This window comes from Mustela putorius, unplaced genomic scaffold (genome assembly GCF_011764305.1).
Source record: "Mustela putorius furo isolate JIRA1106 unplaced genomic scaffold, ASM1176430v1.1 tig00000145_pilon_pilon_pilon, whole genome shotgun sequence".
NCBI classification, from domain to species: Eukaryota; Metazoa; Chordata; class Mammalia; order Carnivora; family Mustelidae; genus Mustela; species Mustela putorius.
In genome coordinates, this window is record NW_025421294.1 from 40,165,927 (window position 1) to 40,188,667 (window position 22,741).

The 22,741-nt window shown below is 46.2% G+C and overlaps 1 protein-coding gene across 1 annotated transcript in view; it reads left to right on the forward strand.

The window, feature by feature from the left end:
- SLIT3 (slit guidance ligand 3) overlaps positions 1-22,741 on the forward strand; it is a 588,228-nt gene that overhangs the window by 90,446 nt on the left and 475,041 nt on the right. Inside the window, exon 4 of the mRNA XM_004737643.2 lies at positions 10,409-10,480. Within this exon, the coding sequence (XP_004737700.2) occupies positions 10,409-10,480 (72 nt within the window). The remainder of the gene's footprint in view (positions 1-10,408; positions 10,481-22,741) is intronic.

A 22,741-nucleotide genomic window follows, 5' to 3' on the forward strand; every position in this document is an offset into this window, starting at 1 on the left:
TTCTAACTCCCTGAACTCCCTTGTCCATCTCTCCCTCTGTTGTGGTTCCTGCAAAAACCCTAACCTAGGCTGAATTCAATTTCGCTTGTGTGCACCCCATCACCCAGGCAGCTTGGATGTGTCTGGAGAACAAACACATGCTTATGGAGACAGATCTCGCCTACAACTCAGGATCACTAACCTCACCAGCTACTGACCCACCAACCTCTAGCCTTTCCCGGTCGGTTCACGCTCCTGCTCTTTCTTGGAAAACTGTGTCTTACCTTCTCCCCTCAGTCACCGACCACCCTTCTCCCCTCCTCAATCTCTGCAGACAATCTAGCTTCAGAGGAGACCTTCATAGATTCCCACCACTGTGTCTGCCATCACCTGTCCCCTAACTTCTGCCTGCCCTGCTGTTGCCACAGACAACCTTTGGCCCTTTCAAGGGCCATTGCCATCACCTGTGCACTGGAATTTTCCCTATCACCTGTTCAGGAGCGTTGCTCTTAACGATTTTCCCGTCATCCCATGCATCATCGATTTCCCCTGTTTACCAGATCACTCTCATCAGCACAGAAGCATGTTGCAACTCCCCTCTCCATCTAAAAACAAAAAGCCTTTCTTGACTCCATACCCCCTGCTAGCTACCAGCCTGTTTTCTCTCCTCCTTGATAGCAACTCCCCTGAAAATCATTGTTTGCCCTTGATTTCCTCCTCCCACTCTTTCTTGAGCCTCTCCAGTGAATAGGTCATGCCAACCTCTGTAGCAAGCTGCTCTCTCCAGGTCACCAGTGAGCTCCTCCTTTCTAGATGCAGTGTCATCCTTCTCTTTGTCTACCTCTCAGCAGCAATCCCGCCCCACCTGGGAACTCTCTCCCCTCACTTGGCTTCCACAATTCCGCCCTCTCTTGCTTCTCCTTCTACCACACTGGTGGCTGTTTCTTGCTATCTCTGCTCTCCAGCAGATGGTACCCCCCACCACTCATCCTCATTCCTCTTCCCCTTTCTTCATCTCCCATAGCAAGACCATGGTTCTTGCCTTTCAATATCATCAACTTCCTATTTTGGTCTTATAATTAAAGCCCAGATTGGCATATCCAGTGGTCTATCAGGTGTCTCCACATGGATATTTATAAGCACATCAGATTTAATATATCCAGATCTGATCCTCAGACCTTCTCTACCCATACTCCTCCCCGATCTCTAGTAGCAATAGTTCTACGGTTTGAGATGCACAGGCCCCACCACAGTGTTCACATTCCTTCCCCTATCTCTCAAGCCTCACTTCAGTCCATTGGCAAATCCTGTCTGCACCACCTTCAGAACACTCCTATCTTAACACCTCTACGGCTGCCACCCTGGTCACTGGGTAAAGAAAATTCCCAGAGAAGGGAAGAGCACGTGTAAACACCCTGAGGCAGGAGAGGATGCAAGACCGGAATGTCCCAGAAGGGATCAAGGCATGATTTTTGAGTCAGGAGCTGCCTGCCTTGTCAGTGTGAGGACGTCACCTTGGAGATGCAAGTTGTGGCCAATGTCAAGTGGTCTGCTTGTCTGGAATGGATCTGGTCAGCTCTGACAGATATACGTGACTCTGTGAGGTTGCATGCTCTGTATCTGTGGTAAATGTTAGGTGCCTTGTCTGGGTCTGTGCGTTCCCATGCATGCATAAATGCATGTTTTCTCCCCCTAGATATGTTTTCCTGGAGTCTGAGCCCTCAGTGTTCTAATGTGGTTTCATGTACAGTCTACTGGGAAATTCCCAGAGACCCCTGCTCTTGAATTTAGTCCTGGATAAAGCAGCCTATTAGTCATAGTCCCTGGGGTTCTCTGAATTGTTTTAGGCAAAAGTGACTTAGTTCTTATAGGTCAGCCACCCTGGAACAAGAGGGTTCAAGGCTTTCTGGAAGGAGGGATATTGGGCTTATGGGTCAGAGGCAAAGCAGGCTCAAATCACTGATGTGCTCTGCTTTCTTTCTAACGACTGTATAATTGGAGGAAAATTGGTTCAACGTGAGGTGCAGGAAAGTTCAAAAAGGGTTGTTTGGGAGTCTGTGTGCTTGTTTTCTTTTCACGCTAGAGTCCTGGGTTAGATCCCAGCAAGGTGAGATCCTGGGCAAGCCCCAGAGCTCTCTGAAACCGTATGTAAATCTCAGTACAAAGTCACCTACAAGGGCAGGCAGGGAAATTCTCAATAGACAGATCCTTTAGGTCTGAAACATGAACAAGAATAAATGGCTTGCAGTGATGGCTCCGGATTTCCCTCCTGTTCTGGGAACAGTGATTCTGGGAATCATAGAGCCTTCCAGAGGGGCAGCATCATTAAATAGGCCTTGGACAGTAAAGCCAAGAGAGCACAGGGTCAGTTTCCTAGTTTGCTTTGACTCAGTTTCTCTAGCTGTAAAACAGACAAAAGCTCTCCGTTACTGACCTCCCTCCCAGGATTGTCACAAGGCCTGCTGGTCAACCAAGCACCAAAGTATTAAGGAAGGAGAATGTTGAAGTGGTTCTCTCTGGTGTCAGAGAGATCTCTTTCCAAACCTTGTTGATCAGCTGTGTGACTCTGGAGAAGTTACCTAATCTATCTATGCCTCAGTTTCCTTATGTAATAGAATGGCAGTAACAATGTTTTTTTTTAAAGAGTCACTTTAAGGGTAAAAAGAGAGAGTATATATAAAACATCTCATACCATATAGCGTAAGTGCCCTATCTTGAGAGAAAAAACTAAGAAAAAAGACACAAAAAGGACAAAGAGGTCATGACTGTTGCTGTGATGCTAAGACAAGCTGGCTATTGTGATAGTTCTCACCAAACACCCAAGATCCCTGCTGATGTCCCAGCTTCCTTTACAGTTAGGTTTCCATTAGTTCTGGCCGACAGACTGAGAGCAGAGGTGTTAGGAGTCACCACTTGGTCAAGAAACCCAAGAACTGGTATGGCTCCTTGTTTCCTCTCTCCACCAGCGCAGGGGCCTTGGAGGCCATGCCTTTCCTATGTCATCTCACAAGACTGAGCAAGTCCTTTATGTGAGTGTAGAATCTGCAATTACTCTGTTAACCCAGTGAGATCGGGGAACTCATCTGTTATGCTAATAGCCTTGCAGACCAGCACAGTCGTCCATACAGGAGAACTAAATCTATTTCTGGCCTCCTGGGGGATCTAAGGATGATGATGGTGACAAGAAGAGTCGCTGTAACAGTCGCTATTCATTGAGCGTTGAGGAGCAGGGGAGGGACCTGTGCAGATGTTAAACTATTCATTCCTCTTAGGGACCTCATGAAGTAAAGATTTTGCTATTACATAGGAATCGTGTTCCTGAAATAAACTTTGTTTTTAAAATGGTTTTTCTGGGGTACCTGAGTGGCTCCGTCAGTTAAGCATCTGATTCTTGATTTCAGCTCAGGTTATGATCTCAGGGTCCCTGGGATCAAGCCTTGCATGGGGCTTTGTGCTCAGCGGGGAGTCTGCTTGAGAGTCTCTCCCTGTCTTCGTCTGCGCCTTTTCCCGTTCTCTCTCTCTCTCAATTAATAAATAAATCTTTTTAAAAAATAAAAACAAATAAAATGGGTTTATGAAGAAAAAAACTGCTTAGGGGGTAGAATTTTAGAAAGTTATTTCTCTCACAGAAATATCAAAAATAAAGGTTTTAATTGTTATTAAGGACATTTTGAAGTAACAAACTAAAAATAACAGATTTTCAAAATTGGCATAACCAGCCTAAATGTCAGTGAGCAAATGTTGAATTCTGTAGAAGATAAGACTCAGGTCAACTTGTTCCTGAACCATCAAAATAAATTGTGGTTTGGACCAGAGCTATTAAAAGGAAGCCCCCACTAGATCTCAAGAAAGCTGCTAGCAAAAATAAATAAATAAATGCATAAATTTTAAATGGAAATCCCAGTGGCAAAGGAAGAATCAGTCACCCAATAGACATGACCATGAATGCTGAAGCAAATAGGCTTTTTGTGCACACATGTGGGAAGCATTTCCGGTCATGACAGTGATGTAAACCAACAACATCACAAGTCCGTTTTCTTACTGAACTGATCAGATGACATATAGTTTGCATTATGAAATTTGCATAGCAGGAAAAAAGCCTGAATGTGATTTGACCAGTGAGGAAACCAAGAAGATAAGAGGACATCAGCGTTTACAGGGAACAACTGTAGAAATAGCATCACGTCAGGGCTGTCCGCTTTTCTCACTTGCCAACATTCAAGTTTTTTCCCTAATGCTCACAGAGTTCCCCTGATGTATAGTGACACCTGCTTACCCTCATGGATGATGGTGGCCCCCTCTGAGCTAGGGTTTGAGACCTCTGCCGTTGAGGGCTGCCCTTCCTCTGGGCTTAGCTGGAGACTCCGCTCCGGGGTCCTCTCCATCTATCCCCTCCTTTTGGGGGGAGGGAGGGTTTCAAATCTAGTTTAATAAAACAGCAAGGGATTCAAGGCAGTTCTCACTTCACAGTGTGGTCCTTGGTGGGGTGAGGGATGGTCGAGGCCAACTCTGCAGGCGGGCTCGATCCAAAACCCTCTCCTGGCGACACTGGGGTTGGGGAGTGCTGCCCTGGCCCCGTGGAGGACCGCACTCCAATTTGTAAACAGAAACATAAATAAAACGGGGGCAGCTGGGAAAGAGAAAGACCAGGACCCCAAACCATCGTGCTGGGGAGCTTCAACAGAAGAATGACCTACAGGGTCGTTCAGCTCCGTGGTCCTCTCCATCTATCCACGGGGGGAGGCTTAGAGCTTCCGCTCTGAACGACAGGGACACTTTGGCCTTGTTGCTTAGACATGTTGACATTTCTGAAAGTACCAGTTGACCCAGAGAGCATCTAGGCAATCTAGGAAAGTGCCTGGGGCTAGGAAACCAATTAATTTCATTACTAAAGTAAACAGTCCCAGTGACCTTTGGGAGTTAGCACATTTTGACTTTTCCCCTCCTTCAGGCCATCGCTGGGCAGCTGGACATGCCACTGTTCCCTGAGGAAAGGAAGGCTTGGCCGTGTGGTGGCCTTGCCTTGGCCTGCTGCTGACATACATGCTTTCTTCCTGGACGCCTCTCGCCCCACGTCCTTCACCCAGCGGGGGAAGTACTGAATGAGCCCTGCAGTTCTTGCCTTGCCTGTCAGTGAGGCAGGGGAATCTGCAAGAAGCTTCTGGAAAATGCAGATAGACGAGTGGGCCCTCTGGGAGTTGTGTTCGCCTCCAAACAGGATGGCTCCTGTCACCTAACCCAGGAAGGCTGTTGATTCTTCAGCCTCCCCAAATTTGCCATTCTTCCCTTATGATTTATTCATAAAATTCAGCAGGTCCTTCCTGAACACCACCCACTGCGTGCCTGAGGCTGTGTGGGCTGAAGCTGGGATAGCAGGAAGATAGTAGATGCATTTTCTACTCTGGAGGACCTTCAGAACTTAATGGGTAGATGAGACTCACACATTAGGTGATAAGTTGAGACAGTGTATCATGAAGAACTAATTAAATATTATGATACATGGCAGCTAAGAGCACAGATACAGCATCTGGTATCTGGGTTCAAATCCCATCACCCTCATTTTGATCAAGTTTGACTCTGGGCAGATGCTTTAACCTCTTTAGTCTGCTGTTTCCTTATTATAGGGCTACTGAGGGTACAAGCCTCCATGTGTTTCTGTGGGAATTAGGTGGGGCAGTGCAGGTAATGTGCCTAGTACAGTGCCTAAGTCATGGCCTCACTGTTTTTACCAGCTACTGATCTTAGTTGTTAGAACGTATTTGAGAGACCCCAGTAGTACAGAAATCAGGAATCTGAACACGCCACATTCTGTGTGCTGGTCTCCCTTCTCTGTTCCTTTAGCAGTGACTGGTAATCTCAACTGACCAGTTACTCTGTTAACAGGAGCCCCAGGGAAAGGTTTTAATACCTCCACCCCTGTAACTCCTTCCCACTCTGGTGATGATGCCTCCCATGTATCTCCTACACCCCAGTCCCACTCTCATCCCTTTTTTTTTTTAATTTATTTATTTGACAGACAGAGATCCCAAGTTGGCAGAGAGAGAGAGAGAGGAGGAAGCAGGCTCCCTGCTGAGCAGAAAGCCCGATGTGGGGCTTGATCCCAGAACCCTGGGATCATGACCCAAGCCGAAGGCAAAGGCTTTAACACATGGAGCCACCCAGGTGCCCCTCCCATTCTCATCCTTAAACCAGGTCCTCAAACAGCCAGGTGAATTACACAAGAGCCCTCTTAACTAGTCTCCTTGGTTCCTTTTTTTGCTCTCTGCTAAACCAGGTTTATTGATACTCCAGAGGACTTTCTAAAATCTAAACCAGATGATCATTCCCTTGCTCATACCCCTCCTGTGTCTTCCCATTACTCTCAGGAAACACCCAAGCCCAGCTCCTTTATCATGACCTACAAGGGTCCTTGCTGTAGGACCCCTACCTAGATTTATAGCTTTATCGCTTCAGTTTCTCATGTCATCCCCACCATCCAGCAAGGCAACCCGCTCCCTAAGTGCTCCTGGGTCTCATGGCCCTCCGTGGCCAGGCACAAGTCTCAAAACCTCTGTCCCTGTCCCCTGAAAAGTTGCACGCATGCTTCAGAACTAAATTCCAACCACTTCCTTTGGGAAGCCTTCCTTTACCAGGTCTGGGTTCACTGGCCCCACTCTGTTCTCCTATGATATCTTTGTTTTCATGCCTATCTTCTATACTACTGTCTGCTAATTTAGAAGGGAATATTCTTGTTCATCTTTGTGTGTTCGTATTGAAAAAGGGCTGGAGAGAAGGATGGATGGTGGTTGGATGGAAAGCTAGATGGATGGATGGATGGATGGATGGATGATTGAAAGGGTAGATAAATGGACTAATTCAACAAAAAAAAGTGTCGAAACCTCTAATCAGATCTTACACCCAGGTGCCTCCAGGAAGGTGATAGCAATACTATAAAACTTTGATGTTCAGGCTGAAAAGCAGTATGACCTTGAAACTCCTAGCCAGTGGATTTTTGACCTTGATGCTGCCCATTGTTCTAGCAGGAAAGCTAAAAATGAGTACTGATCTCAGAGGGAGGGGGACAGCCAGGTGGACTTCATCTCCTCACTGACCTGGCCTGTGGCCTGTTTGTCAAGCTCCTCGGGTCTGCCCTCATATGGGTCCCATTCAGTCCTTTTCTCCATCCAGGTATCAGGGATCTATTTTCAGCTGGAACCGTGGCAGGGGATTTCAACCTTTGGTTCCAGGATGACAGAGCCTCGGATGGCATGAATGATCGAGGGCCTCACGGCCAGTACTCCCGTCCGCAGCCCAGGGCTTTTCTGTCCACTTACCAGGACAGTGACACCTTACCTACTGTTTTCCTGCTCAGGGGCTGCTGTGCAGCAGCTACATGGGGAAATGCACCTTATGCAGCTTGGAGCCTTCATCGGCTCTTCAAGGAAGACCTTTCGGCTGGCTTGGTTAGTGAGTAAATCCTGGAATAAACTGGAACTGAAACAGAGCATCGAACTCCTTGGGATAGGGGAAACCAGCACAAGGCCTGCCCAGGCCGCCGCGGAATAACCCGGAGGCTGTGCGAGAAGAGCCCGGCCCAGCTGCCATGGAAGGCTCATCAGGGTTTACAGAGCAGCAAGCAGAGCACAATTGGCTCAGTTTGGTTGTGTTTTTATTTTTGTCCAGCCACAAATACTGAAAAATGATTCCTTCCCTTCCTGGAGCCCTGGAGCCAAGCTGGTTTTATTTTTAGCTTCAACTCTGGTTTGGGGCTTTTAGAACTAAACACCCTACCCCGCTACAGGCCACCGGCAGGCCAGATTCTCGCATTTTTGCCTAGACTGGAGCGTCGGTTGCCTGAATGTAGCTCTCGCTCTCGGCTTTGTGGGGCTGTGACAATAGAGGGTGGTTCCAGACAAACCCACAGAGAGATGAAAGGGAGCAAAAGGGGGAAAAAAGAAGAAAAGGAAAGAGGAAGGGAGCTGTCAGTTATTGTAAGGCTTCTAGTGGTTCGTCGTTCAGAACCGGGGCTCTGGAGGCAGAATGCCTGGGTCCCGATGCTGTCCCTACCCCTTCCTCACACCGTGGCCTTCTGGAAATGTGCCCAGCCACTCGGGGCACCGGCGTCCTCAGCTGTGAGGTGTGGATCATAATGGTGCCTTCATCCGGGTTCTACTGCCTGCCATCCTGCCCAGCATCGGACGTGCAGTTAGGACTCAACATGCATCATTTATTATCATAATATTACCATGTTGTTATCACCATATTCTTACTGCAGTGCTAGACACTTAGGCATATACTGTGTCATCATGAATTACTGTAACACAACGAATAGGGTTATTTTGCACATGGAACCCTGAGGCTCAGCAGGGCTAGGCTAGGTCCCATAGAGAGATCAAGGTATCGTTAGACCTGGCCCCAGCCCTAGCCGGCCCCAAAGTCATACCACGTCTCCCCTGGGATCTGTGCTCCCACATGATGTAAAGGGGCCTATCGCTGACCGTTGGGGAACTGATCTAAATAAGCAGCTAGATTACCCCTCACCCTCCCCGGGGGCCCCCCTTGTCTCTCCATTTTAATGACAAGAGCACAATGAGTAGATTCTGGGAATGATCAAAAGAACACTGGTCAAACTCATGGAAACAGAAAGCGTAGTGGTGGCTATCAGGGACTGGATGGGGCAGGGCTGGGCTTGTCTGATGGGGATAGTGTTTCAGTTTTGCAAGATGAGAAAGATCCAGAGATCTGCACAACAATGTGAATGTACTTAACACTGATGAACTATACACTTAAAAATGGTTAAGGTGGAAAAAGAATTTTTTTTTTTTAACCACAATTAACAAGAAATTTAAAAAGAGCACTGGTGTGGGAGTCAGGCTGCGGTGGGCATGAGGCAGGGAATTTGAGCTTCTCCCGTCCAACTTCCCAGCCTCTTGTCTGGCCTCCTTGCCATCATGGGGCTCACTAACAGCATCACTGGTCTGTACCTGCCCACATACAACGTGAGCCCCTTTAGGGTTAAGCAGTACACTGCTGACAAGAGCCTTACTCTGGCCTCTTAAATGCTCCTCTCTTACATGCTTTGCCCTTTTTAACCCCCTCCTAGTTCCCTGTCCCTCTCAAGTATCTGGCCATCAACCTGGGATGAAAGGGGGAAAATGCCAAAATCCCACCCAGGGAATCGTATCTGCTTGGCCCCTCGGAGAGTGTTGGCTTTCGGGGCAGAAGCAGAGATGAAGCTCACCTTTTCTTCAGTTTGCTTAACTCTAAGAAGATAATAATGGTTGTCCCAGGTAACCAAAGAGGCACTTCACTCTAAGGAAGAAATTCAACTGTTCTTTTCTCTAGGACATTCTGGGGACAGATTTGGAGACACTGATTTGGACACTCACTGATGATCGTAGGAGAGGGGGGCGTGGGAGCCAGTAGGGAACAAGGTCTCCCTCTTGGCCTCCCACTCCCAGGGGAGCAGCCCTCCTGGAGGCCACAACAAGGGTTCCGGGTCCTTTGGAAACACTCGTGGCCTTCTTTACTATTGGCATTAGTATTGACCATTCTCAGGAGAGTGCCTGGCTGGCTTCCAACGTGGAGCATCCATTCTGGCTGAGTTTACCTCCAGCCACGGGGCATGCCCACACTGTGACCTTTGACCCGGAGCCGACTGCCCCATTAGGCGCAGTGGGGCAGGGTCCAGGGCCAGCAATACTTCCAGAGGCCCAAGGAAATGCTTTCATTTCTTTTAAAATTATAAGGAAAAAAAAAAAAGAACTTTTCAGGTCAAAGTAAATTTTATTATATATAGTATAATATGTTTTATACCTACAAACTTATAAAATATATTAATGTTTTATAGAGACAGGGACCCGCAAAGGCAAAAGTGCCAAGGGCCCATGGAAGTTAGAATGCGGCCCTGCTCTGGGCCAAAGAGCCAGGCTGGCAGGGATTGCATTTGTCTCCTCAACCTGTGGCTTCTTCAACTCCCATAATAACTGCTGTCTCCCCACCGCACCACCACCACCGTCTAGGATAGAATATTCTCTCTGGTAGTTTATTTCTTTTTAGGGACCCACTTTGTAGCTTAGTTTCATCACTGGCAAGAGCTACCCAGAGCACATGGCCAGAGAGTTTCAAAAGCCTTGCGTGGGATCTGTGGGAAAGAATGTGGGATCAGTTAGTGATGTCTGTCTGTCTGTCCTAGGCTCGTGCTGGGGGAATGGCAGCACGCATGCTGTGTTCTTGCCTGTGACTGACCTTTGCCTTCTGTCCTCGACTTGACTGCCCACTTTCCGAGACAGAATATGCCTTAATGTGATGTGCATACCACGCTGAAAAATCTGGAAGATCTCTTTATACCTGTTGATTGATTGATTAATCGATTGAAGTGATATCTGTCAATACACCTGATCCAGTTTAATGTCCCCTGACATCCTCTCATTCTTCTCTTTATCCGTAGGCGCCTGAACAAGAATAAGCTCCAGGTCCTCCCGGAATTGCTTTTTCAGAGTACACCGAAGCTCACCAGACTGTGAGTAGAATTGAATTGTGTTTTCTGCCTGGCATCCTGCCTGGCTTTGGTGATATGTATATTGTGATTGCCTTCGTGAGTGGAGCCTGGTGCCAGGCATAGCTTGGCAGTTAGACCGTCTGCACGGGGACTTGGAGCTGGGCTTCAACGTGGTGTGCCCCCACACCCAACTTTTTGCCCCCTTTCTTCAGAGATCAGTGGCATAAGTGGCCACTGAGAGCTAGTGACTTGCAGTAGGTCTCTTCTTTGCAAGGAAAGACATGATGCCGTTTAACATGGGTCTGACCTTATCTCAGGGAAATGCTCTGAGGATGGGATTCGAGATGCGTTTATTTACAGGAGACAGCAGTGCTGTCGGAAGGCATTGGATTGGACCGATCATTCCAGCCTCACCACCCTGCAGACTAGAACACCTCTTGCCCTTTTCCTGCCTCCTACCACCACCAGCCTGGGAACTCTGGGTCTGGAGATCTGTGGTTTTGTGGGAAAAGGAAAAAAACACCTTGAATTTGGCTTTCTCTTCTGGGATGATCCAGGATATAATGCAGGGGGCAGATTGGAGATGCTTCTGTACATTTCTACAGTCTGAGAGTCTGAGGGTCTGAAGCTGGAGATGCACGTCAGAATGGAGAATGTGGTTTGCATGTCTTGGGTGTTAGGCAAGTGCTTGTGCACTGATGGTGAACGGCTCCATGATCCTGAACCTCCACGTCATACTGACTCTTGTAGCTCTTGGGGTAAACTGGGTTGGCCCAAGCCTTGGTTTTCTGAATGGAGAGACAGAGTCTGGCTGCTTAGTCATCAAGCAGTGAGATTTACAGCCTGGCTGGGAAGACTCTAACATTACCGGGGAAGCTCCAAACTTGTGGCCGCAATTCACATTCCCAGTGGCTGTGTTTAATACCTGTTTATGCAGTCGAGCAATGTATGTAGGCTCCAGGATACATTGGGCAATATGAAACACATGTCACTGTGTGTACTTAAGAATGAGCTCTGAATTAGGGATCTGTATCCATATATGTATCTGTGGGTACACACAAAGAAAGAGACCATATACATAAGTGTATTTGAAAGGGTACTTTGTTGGAACAAGAACAGTAAGGGTTGGTTTGTGTTTAAGTGGTAAGCAACGTGGCTCGCCTTCTCTAGGACACACCTGTACCTTTTGTCAAAGTCTCCTCGTGCTGTTTACTGCATTTCTCTGGCTCAGACCACCTGGATCACTTTGCTAAACATGAACAAGAACATGCCCCCCCCCTTTCACCATTCCTCTCTGAGCCCACCCTGATGAGCGTGAGGGTGGATAAAGGGACATTCGGCAGCCTGGGTGTTCAGCTGAGCTGGATAAGCAGTACGAAATGGGCATGAGGGGCAACAACCGGGTTTTTAATTTCCTATTCCTGTAGCGTTCTTTCCCTCTGTGCTCACTTACTAGCCATCTCTGCACCCAGCACTACATTGTGCCTTTTCAGCTGGCTCCTAATTAAGGCTGGCTATCTGTTCTTCATTGGGAACGTCAGCGTCACTTTCTAGGCACACAGAGGGTGGCCATGGGGCTGGGACTGCTGGAAGGCTTGGAGCAGGTGGGGTCTGACCATTCTGCTTGTTGTAGAACGTTGGGTGGGCTGGTTTTTGCTCACGGAATGTGGCCTCCCAGCTGCTCCCCACGGCCATCAAAGTGATGCCTCTTTTATTCTAGGCTGCTCTTGATCTGATCAGAGGAGGAATTTCAAGCATCGAGATGCTGGGGGCCAGGCCCGGGCAGACAGCCTGGGGCATGGGAAATCCCAGGGTGGCATCCTGTCATTTTCTGAGAGAGGTTAAGGGAGTCACTTTCCCTTCTGTGCCTGAATATCCTCATCAGTAAAAGGCAGACGCCCCTCTTCCCTTGCACCTTCCTCACTGAGGAGTTGTAAGCCTCAGACGAGATCACAGTGTGGGTGTGTTTTCTAGGGTTTACAGTGCGGCGTGAGTGTCCCCACCAAGATAACTGTGACTACTCCTACACTCCCCATCCCCGCCGCCTGGCTCTCTGTTCTCTCTCTCCAGGATGCATGAAGGGACTGGGAGTTGCTGTGAACACTGAGGTGGGTGACACTGAGCTTTTACTGGAAGCCGGAAGAGCTGCAGCTGGGAAGGCGGGGTGACATTCGACTCCGTGTGGTGTCCGTCCCTCTCCAGGTCCTAGCCAGGCACCGAGGCTGGCATATATCAGCTCTCAGTGAGAAGAGAAGGATGCAGGCCTAAGTGTACAAACAATGCCCTTAGGCTCTGGTTCTTTTATCCCCCTTTCACTCATGCATTCATTCACTCATTCATTCATTCAACAAGCTCTTCCACTATCCCTGTTCCAGCCTGGCTTCTGCTGGGTTTTCGGCTATAGACATGAAGGGTGCCCACTTCTCTGTGTGCCTCATCATAACACATTCTGAATGGCTGCCAAAAAGCTGAGAGCTAAATATAATTTTTTTTATTGAAGAAACTATATTAACCCAGGTTTCAGCTATAATCAGCAATCCCTTTTTTCTCTCTGGGCTTGATCTTTGATTTTTCTTAATGGCCCCATTGTGTCTTTGTCTTATTTTGTCAGCCACTCCAGGGCCTTTTTGGAAGTAAGCTGGGTACAAATTAGAAATCAATAAATGTGCAATCATGAGTGTGTATACATATGCCACTAGCTCTGTTTTAAAAGAGCATTGCATCTCAATAGACACAGTGAGCCATTTACTAGGGAATGCTAAATGTGGGTACTGTGTGGCTGTCTACTCTGTAGTATGCCATGTGGGATAAGTAGCAATTCTGGACACGCCTTTTCCTTTCTTGTTAGATCTGTAGACAAAAACTGCCTAATACTCAGTGTTTATCCAAAGAATACCTTTTGGAAAGGCTATGGGCATGTAATAAGATGTTTTCAGGAGTGATTGGAAAGGGAAATAATATTTATTGAAAACCTGCAATTATAATAATGCTACTAAACAGTAAGTGACAGAACTGTGACTAAAGTTAGTTTAATCCAAAGAGAAAATATATTTGCTTATATACCCGGGAAGTCCGGAAATAGTTAAGGATGGCTTCAGGAACAACTGGATCCAGGGGCTTGGTGATGTCATTAGAACTTCATCTAACTCCTCCATCATGTGTAGCAGTACACCTGCAGCAGCGAAACAATGGTGGATTGCTTAGCCTTGGTCACTCGTCTATGTCAGAGCACATCACTGTTGCCAAAGAGGTGGTGTCCTTTGACTGATCCAAGTTTGGGTCATGGGTTCATCTCACCTGTTTGGGGATAAGAGTATGGGTTTCCCGAAAGAAATAATAATTCTGTTATCAGAAAATAGGGGGAGTGATGCCAAACTTAAAAATGACAGATGTCTGCGAGTTTATTGAGCATCTACTTTGTGCAGACTGCTGTGCTTTAACTGAGTGCTTTGGGTCCTCAGTAACACTTCAGGGTAATAACAGTAGCAAACCCGTGAACTGGCAAGTGCTGGTCTGAGAACTTTATGTAGAACTCGCTTGCTACTCCTACCAGCCCTAGGGGTTAGGTGCTATGACTATTATTGTTCCATCAGTGTGAAACTTTGGCTCAGAGAGGTGAAGAGGTCACCCAATGTCCTACAACTACCAAGTAACAGAACCAAAATTCAAATTTGGGTAGTCTGCCTTTGAAGTCTGTGCTTTTCTCTACTACAGTCAGCTCCCTGCCTCAATACTCCCATTTTATAGTAGAGGAAACTACAACTCAGAATTTAAAATGTGGCCCACATTTCTAAGAAGAAGTACTACCCTGGGACTGTGCCTTGATTCTCAGATTTAACCTTTACAATCTCTGCAATCCTGCAAATAGAGCATTCTCAAATCTTCTTCTGAAGCTTAAAGGGGTTATCTAACTTACCCCATAGCTGTGTAACCAAGGAACAATGGAACTGGGACTTGAATGTGTGTCTGTGTTCCTGCAGGGTCCTTCCTTTCCTGCCATTGCCAAGCTAGCTATTGTGACGGCCTAAAGTGATGATAAAAAAGAGATTTATATTGGACCTGTCATATATCCAAGTGTTTCTGCCAGGCCTTTACTGGTCACTCCACCCCCATTCACCCCCAGATCCAGCACCATTGATTCATTGGTCCATATGCATATTAGTAGTATGTCTGTCCTCTTACTCTGTTTTCAAGCACCAGAGTACAAGCCAGAGCATCCTAGAGCTTGGAAGTGCCCTGAGGTTTAGGTAACATCACTGTGGTTGATAAAGGGCCAGCAAGGTCTCTGTCGTGCCTTGGGCACTCAGTAAATATTAGCTCCCTCCCCCACCCCCATCTTGACATAGATCATGAGGTTCTCAAGTGTCGGGACTCTGTTTCTGCTCTTCCTAAGTTGCCTACCATTCCTGACCCAGAGCTGAGCATAGGAGGTGGCAGTAGACTGAAGGGGTTAAGGGGCCATGAGACTGTGGACAAGTCACTTAACCTCCTTGGGTCTCAGGTTCCTCGCCAGTAAAAAAAAAACAAGAGAACCTACTTCTCCACACTGTGGTGAGGATAAATGAAAGTAACCTATGCACAACCTTCAGCTTTGACTCTGGCGCATAGTGCATGCTCAGGGAAAGATGGCTCTGGGTGACGTTGCTAGTTGATGTGAGCATACCTAGGCCAGGGCTTTGATATCTGTGGTTAACACTTCCACACCTGGCAAAGACTCCAGATTCCAAAAGAGATGAGGGGGAGGAGACACTACACTTGGGGTGGGAAGATCCTGGTCTTCACGCAGGCTCCACCACTCACAAGCTCTGTGGCCTTAGACATGTTATTTCCCCTCTCTGGGCCTCAGTTGTCTCATCTAGAGAGGACAGGATGGAACACAGCCTGTTACATGGTCTATAGGTTATTAATTCCCCCCCCCCCTTTTTTTGTATCCCCTTCTAGCTTTCTCTTTCACCTACACATGGGGGAGGGAACAAAGGATTTCTGGTTGTTTGGTGGTTAAAGTGTTAATGTTGCCAAAAATCATTAGAAGGAGCAGAAGATGAGATAAAAACTGTGATTAAAAGTCCTTTGCATTTTACCAGAGCACCTGGGTGACACAGTTGGTTAAGTGTCCGTTCAACTCTTGAACTTCGCTCAGGTTGTGATCTCATGATTGTGAGGTTGAGTCCTGCATCAGGCTTAGGGCTCAGTGCAGAGTCTGCTTCAGATTCTCCCCCTCTGACCCTCCCCCACTCTTTCTCTCTCAAGTGTGACTGTGGTTTTTAAGGGTTTGACTTCTCCATATGAGGATGAGCAGACCACTGAGGTCCTTGTGGCCCATCTGTTCTGGATTCATAACCAAAGAGCCCATTCAATATTTGATGGTGGTTTAAAGCCCGTAGCTGAACAAGCAGTATTTCGTAGCAGACCAGCACTGCCAGCACCCCCACCCCGCAATTCTTCCCCAATCAGTTCTACAAGGTATGTGACAGCTTTAAAAAAAACTGCCACTGTGGTTAAACCCCCTGGCCCTTACTTGGATCTATAGAGTTGCAAGATACTTAGAAGGTTAATCCCTGAGGCAGCTGAAAACACTAGGAAGTGTGGCCAACTGACCAGCCTGGAGTCACTGGGCTGTTGTCACAATAGATCAGCATGCATCCAGAGTTAAAGGCTCTGAAGCCTCAGTTTCCAGGGAACTGACATCCAGTGAGGGAGCCCTCCTCCCAACTCTCATTCCTGCTTGAGTGTACCTCTCCTTCCTCTTCACCATTGGCCACCGTTGTGGCCACCTTGCATGTACGTGCCCCGTACCCCCAAACAGACAGGATGCTGCATTCAGCAAGGTGCTCTAGTGTCCCTTTGAGGCAGCCCAGTGGGAAAATAAAGAATGTGGCCTTTGGAAGGGTATAGACCTGGGTTTGGATCCTGCTATCCCGTGACACTGGGCAAGTAGCTTCAACTTTCTCAGTCTTGGGTTGATTCACTGCAAAATTGTGCCTGTTTTGGTTTGCTCAAGCTGCCATAGCAAAGGAGCTCAGATTGGATGGCTTAAACAACAGAGATTGATTTTCTCATAGTTTGGATCCTGGCTGGGTTGTTTTCCTCGGTCTCTCTCCTTGTTTTAGAGATGGCGGTCTTCTTGTGCTGCTTCGCATGGTTGTCCTCTGTTCGTGCTCAGCCCTGGTGTCTCTCCTTCTTCTCATAAGGACATCAGTGACACTTGCTTAGGCCCTACCCTAACGCATATGTTTTAACATAATCACCTCTGCAAAGACCTGATCTCCAAATATAGTAACATTCAGAAGTAATGAGACCAAGGGCTTAAATATGAATTTAGGGGCTGGGAATGACGCATCAGCCCATAATAGTTCCCAAGTGCATATTATATATTTGCATGGATTAGGTGCTTTATGACCTGCTTCTATCTATAGTCTCTTACTTAATCTCAGGTTTAGGGTGTCAGATACTATAAAGTATCCATTTTAGAGATCAAGAAACAGAGTCCTAGAGATATGGACAGCTTGCCCAAGGTCAGAGCCAGCAACTGGCAGAACTAAAATTCAAACCCAAGCTTGCCTGACTCCAGAGACCACACCCCTAAGCACAGTCTCCTTACTGTATTTATGAGAAGTTAGTAACATATGAAAGTGCCAGGCACCTAGTAGAATCTCAATTAACGTTTGTCCCTTTATGCCTTTGAAGCCTTAAATGAGCCCAGGCTTGGTGAGTGACTGGGTATTACCATACCTCTAGGTAATAACTTTTGCTGTTCGTAGATCCGTTTGCAGCCACCTTAGTCTTTCAGCTCTGCATTAAACTTGAAAACATAACTACATGCAGTATGTGTCGCCGTAAAACTCTATATCGATGTGAAACAGTACTATAAAAATGAAAAACCAGTGGAGAAAACAAAAACCATACTACTCAATTTTCCAGCAGAGTTGTTATCTGATGTGGTGAAATGATAATAGGACAACGGGGAAACCAATCCATCAGGACCGTGGGGTTTTCGGAAACAGCCCGCCTGCCTGGAGCTCGGTCCCAGAGACCTGCTCCCCCTGTGCTAGCCCTGCCTTCAGAGGCCAGGGATGGACCAGCCTCACCGTCGCAGACGTGGGGTCACTTTTTCCAGGGGCACAGCCACCAAAAGCTCATGGAAAATATCCCTGCAAACTGGAGCTCCTGTCCCCCCTCCTCCTGCATTCCCCCACTCCCTGAACACTGCAGTGAGGCCCTGGCCTTCGGTTGGCTTTACAGAGGGCCTCACCAACTACAAGTTTCGTCATGTGCTTAAGGACAGGTTTAGCTTTAATCTTCATGTGAGCAGATAGTGGGTTACAGCGGGGGCTGTGTCACTCCTGGGATTTCTATTTTACGTGAGTTGCAATCTGGCTGTAGTACTTTAAACTAAAGCCAGGAGAGAAGGCATGGAAGGTTTCTTTTCTCCACTACTGAGGCATTATCCGGCTGAGCACAGAAGCCTGCAAACTATCCACAGCGCTGACTACACGCTAATGCTTTGATTGTCTTATAGACTTTTAAATGGTAACATTTTAGAGTGAGGAATAAGTTATATAGGCCAGAATTTTTCAAACTTCACTGTGCATCTGAACACCTGGAGATCTTGTTAAAATGTGGGTTCTGTAGGTCAAGGGTGGCCCTAAGAGTCTATGTTTGTAACAAACTTCCAGGTGATGCCCCTGGCCCAGAACCACATTTAGTGAGCAAGGATCTAGATTCCACTGCTTCTCAGACTTAGCATTTGTGGGGGGGAAATTCCCTTGCAATATTGATTAAAATGTTGATCCCCAGGCCATGTAACCAAGAGATCTCGTTCAGTAGATCTGGAATGGACCTGGGTTCTGACTTTGTACATAGGCACCCTATGTGATTTTGGTGTGTGTCACACATAAGCATACTTCGAGAAACACTGATCTAGTACTAGATTTGATCTAGTACAAATATAGTATAGTTACTTTATAGATTTTGGAGCAGGCAAAAAACCCAGGCATTTCTGGGAGCACCTGTTATGTACTAGACACCCTTGGCACATACAGTCTTCTTTAGTTCTCCTGTGGGGTTGGTATTTTTGTGCCTACTGCACAGATGATGGAACTGAAGCCTAAGAGACTGACTCACCAGGAGTACTCCCAGGGCTTTCTGACCCCAATTCTATGGATTGATTTCAACCTTATCATATGCCTCCTGTGCTATAACACGCCTTACCAAAGAGAGAGAAAATAATCATGGATCTCTGAAGCTTCAGTGTTTTGTACTTTTATGCTTATATGAGTGTATATGGGCAGATGCTCATATCTGATATCTAAAGCATTAAGATATCTAAAGCATTTAAGACTTTATAGACTTAAATAAATGTGTGCAAGTAGACCTTCCTAAGTTCCCTATAACGTATCAAAAGTAGAGTTGGGTTTTATATTTTAAAACTCTTCCGCCCTTTGGGCCAACAGAAGAACTTTCTAAAGTGATCAGGTAATACTTGAACTGAGAACATCCTGTCAGATGGAAAAGTTTTTTTGGTGGTTTTTGTTTTTTGTTTTTTGGGGTTTTTTTCCCAGAAAAAAAAGCCAAGCTGTGACTTTACAATGCTTTGGAATTACAGAATATGCTTGTAATTTTTACAATTCTGCACAGACTTCTTGGCCACATCTGGTTGATATTACTGGCAGGGATATATGGGGGAATAAACCATGGGCTGGAATGTGAAACATCCCACAAAATGAGTTTCTTATAGGTTGCTGCATAAAACATTTTGATTCTCCCTCTCTTTGGAAGGATGGCTTAAATGATTTCATGGATTTAGTATTTTCTTTGGTTTGAAGGTAAGGTTTTTTGCTGGTCTACTTGGTGGGGGATCCAAGATGGCTTTCTGAAGACGTGTGCAAAGGGTTAACCATTGTACAGCCATGCCATGGATCAGGGTGAGAAACGGCACCCTTGAAGGAAGTCAGACAAAACTGGACACTGGTAATAATGGTGAAACCCTGGGGCCAACTGAAGTGCCACAGAAAAAGGAAAAATATAAAGATACAAGGTTATATGTGTAAGGGGTTCAGAAAAGCTCCTGAATTTTTGTTCTAGTGATACATTAAACAGCTCACAGCAAGAAGAGCTCAGCTCCTTGCACACACAGCCGGAAGCCTTCATATGGTGGTGTGTTCTTTGTGCTGTATGTGAAAACAGTGAGTTGGGAAAGTGGAAAAATAAAACAAACACCCAGCTGATACCTGGCATGTAGTCAATTCCCTATTGGGGACATTCCTGCTCAATCCCCAGGAAGAGAACCGTGTGATCGGGGACAACTAAAATATTCATTGAACACCTAGTGTGTGTGTGTGTTTGTGTGTGTGTGTGTGTGTGAGAGAGAGAGAGAGAGAGAAACGTGCTGGTTGTTGGGATGCTGAGTATAGAATGCAGACATGTCTAATCTGAGCCTGGAGGGTGTAAGCATGGGCTTCTTGCCACCTGGCTTCTTCTCAGACTTCCTTGGCTCAGACCTACCTGCAGAGTTGGAACCTCTCTCTACAACACCATGTGCTGCTCTCAACACCTTGTGGCATGTGGTAAAGTCAGCTAGCCTCAGCACGGCTGTGTGGCCATCACTGAGGGTGCTCACATAAAGACTGTGTTCTCAGTGGCAACTTAGGCCATTAATGAGAAGGAGAACCAAAGGCCAGCCTATGTACATAACCCTGGGATCCTTGTTCCCCTTCTCTGGAGTTAGAAACTCTCAAGGGAATTGAGAATATCAGGGAATTATCACATTATACATAGAGAAATATGAGCATTTTGAGGTGGGTGGACCGCAAACACACATTCTTCAATTGCCTGAATGATGCAAATGTACCCACATCTAATAATCTTGAATTGTTTGTTCTTGAACCACATTTAGCCTTAACAGAAACATTTCTAAAGAGCCTAATCATCTCTTATTTTCAACCAACATTTGGGAATCTTTCCAGGGGACAAATAATGTTTTAATTTGATGTCCCAAATCCTAGCATAATTTCAAATTATTTAAAAAAAAAAAAAGTCTGTAACTTTGGATTTCTTCTGTCTTTCCTGTGGGCTCAGTATCCTATATGTTGAACATTCATTTTCATTTGTTAGGTTTGTAGTCCTTTACAAAGTCCTGGAGACTGAAGATTGTAATGAAAATGTTCACACAATATTAATAAGAGCCAAACTATACTAACACAGTACTGTCTGAAACAAATAGAAATGGAGAAATTTGAGGAGGCAATTCAAGACGGCATCATAGGAAGACCTTGAACTCACCTCTTCCTGCAGGCATGCCAAATGTATAGCTACATACAGAACAATTCTCTATGAAAAACACCTGTAAACTAGCTGAACAGCTCCTCCACAACAAAAGATAAAAAGGCCACACTGGAATGATTAGGAAAGGCAGAGATGTGATCTTGCCAAAACCCCCACCCCTAATGGGGGACTACCCAATAGTGGGAGGGATCCCACAAATATGGAGTGTATCTCTAAGGAACAAGGGATTCAAACCCCATATTAGGTATCCCAATCATTGGGACATGCAGTGAAGAAATGAGCCTACAAAATATCTGACCTTAAAAACTGAGGGGACTTATATCCAAGGGACCTATAGGGCTCTAGGAAACTGAGACTCCACTTTTAAAGGGCTCAGACAAAGATTGACTCACCCCAAGACCCAGCTCAAAAGCAGCAAGCTGAAGGGAGCCTAGACTATCTCTGAAGGAGAGTCATTGGCTAGGCTTAAAGGGTCTACCAGAGGTGTAGGAGTCTGTTAGAGCTCTCTCTAGGACAGAGGCACAGGCAGGCACCATATTTGTACTTTCCCTCTTTCTAGTGCTGCTTATCCCATCCCTGTGCTCTCCTGCAGCCTTGCCAAACCTGGTAAGTAAGGTCATCCCAGCCCCAAATGGCCCCATAGCCCTGCCCTGCAAAACCTGGTGGGCCTATTTGTCCTGGCGCAATGCTCCCCCATGCCTCCAACCTGCAAAACTGACTTGGAAAGCTCATTCCAGCCTGGCATTCTTTTTCCAACCTGGCACTCTCCTGGGGTCTCAAAAAAAGATGCAGTTCTTAGAAGGCTAAGACACTGGGGGCAGTGCATAGACATCAGGCTGAAACACACACCCCCAGGCTTCCTGTGACCACTCCTTTAAAACTAGGAAAGGTACCCGGTTTGCCTAATACCGGAAATGAACACAGAGAGTCAAGCAAAACAAGGAAACAGAGGAATATGCTCCTTGTAAAAGAATAAGATAAAACCCTAGGAAAAATTCTTAATGGAGATAAGTAATTTACCTGATAAAGAGTTCAAAGTGTGGTCATAAAGATGAGAGAGAGGGAGAGGAGAAACAAGAGAAGAGCAGAGGAAGAGAGAGGAGAGTAAGGAGAGGAGGTGAAGAGAGGGGAGAGGAGGCGGGGAGGGAAGGGAATGGAAGAAAAAGATATTTGTCAATCTCAGGACAAGAATGGATGAACACCAGGATAATTTTAAGGAAGAGAGAAAAAAATATAAGAAAGTACCAAGCCAAAGTCACAGAGTTGAGGAATATAAGTTAACTTAAAAAAAATACACCGAGGCGGCTCCTGGGTGGCTCAGTGGGTTAAGCCTCTGCCTTCGGCTCAGGTCATGATCCCACGGTCCTGGGATTGAGCCCCATAGGATTGAGCCCCTGGGATTGAGGCTCTCTGCTCAGCAGGGAAGCTGCTTCCCTTCCTCTCTCTCTCTCTCTCTCTCTCTCTGCCTGCCTCTCTGCCTACTTGTGATCTCTGTCAAATAAATAAATAAAGTCTTTAAAAAAAATAAATGAAAAAGAATAAAATACTTAGGAATAAATTTAACAAAGGAAGTAAAAGACCTGTACACTGAAAACTGCAAGACAATGATGAAAGAAACTGATGAGAACACAGAATAGCTAGCTATTCCATGCCTATGGAGTAGAAAAATTAATATTGTTAAAATGTCCATATTACCCAAAGCGATTTACAGATTCAGTGCAATCCCTATCAAAATCCCAGTAGCATTTTTCACAGAAATAGCACAAACAATCCTAAAATTTTTATGGAACCATAAATATTCTGAATAGCCAAAGCGATTTTGAGAAAGAACAAGGCTGGAGGTATGCCCATGTGCCCTTTGTAACTATATTAGAAAGTTATAGTAATGAAAACTGTATGGTATTGGCACAAAGACAGACACATAGGTCAAAGAAACAGAATAGCGAGCCCTGAAACCCTTTCATATATGGTCAATTAATTCATGACAAAGGAGGCAAG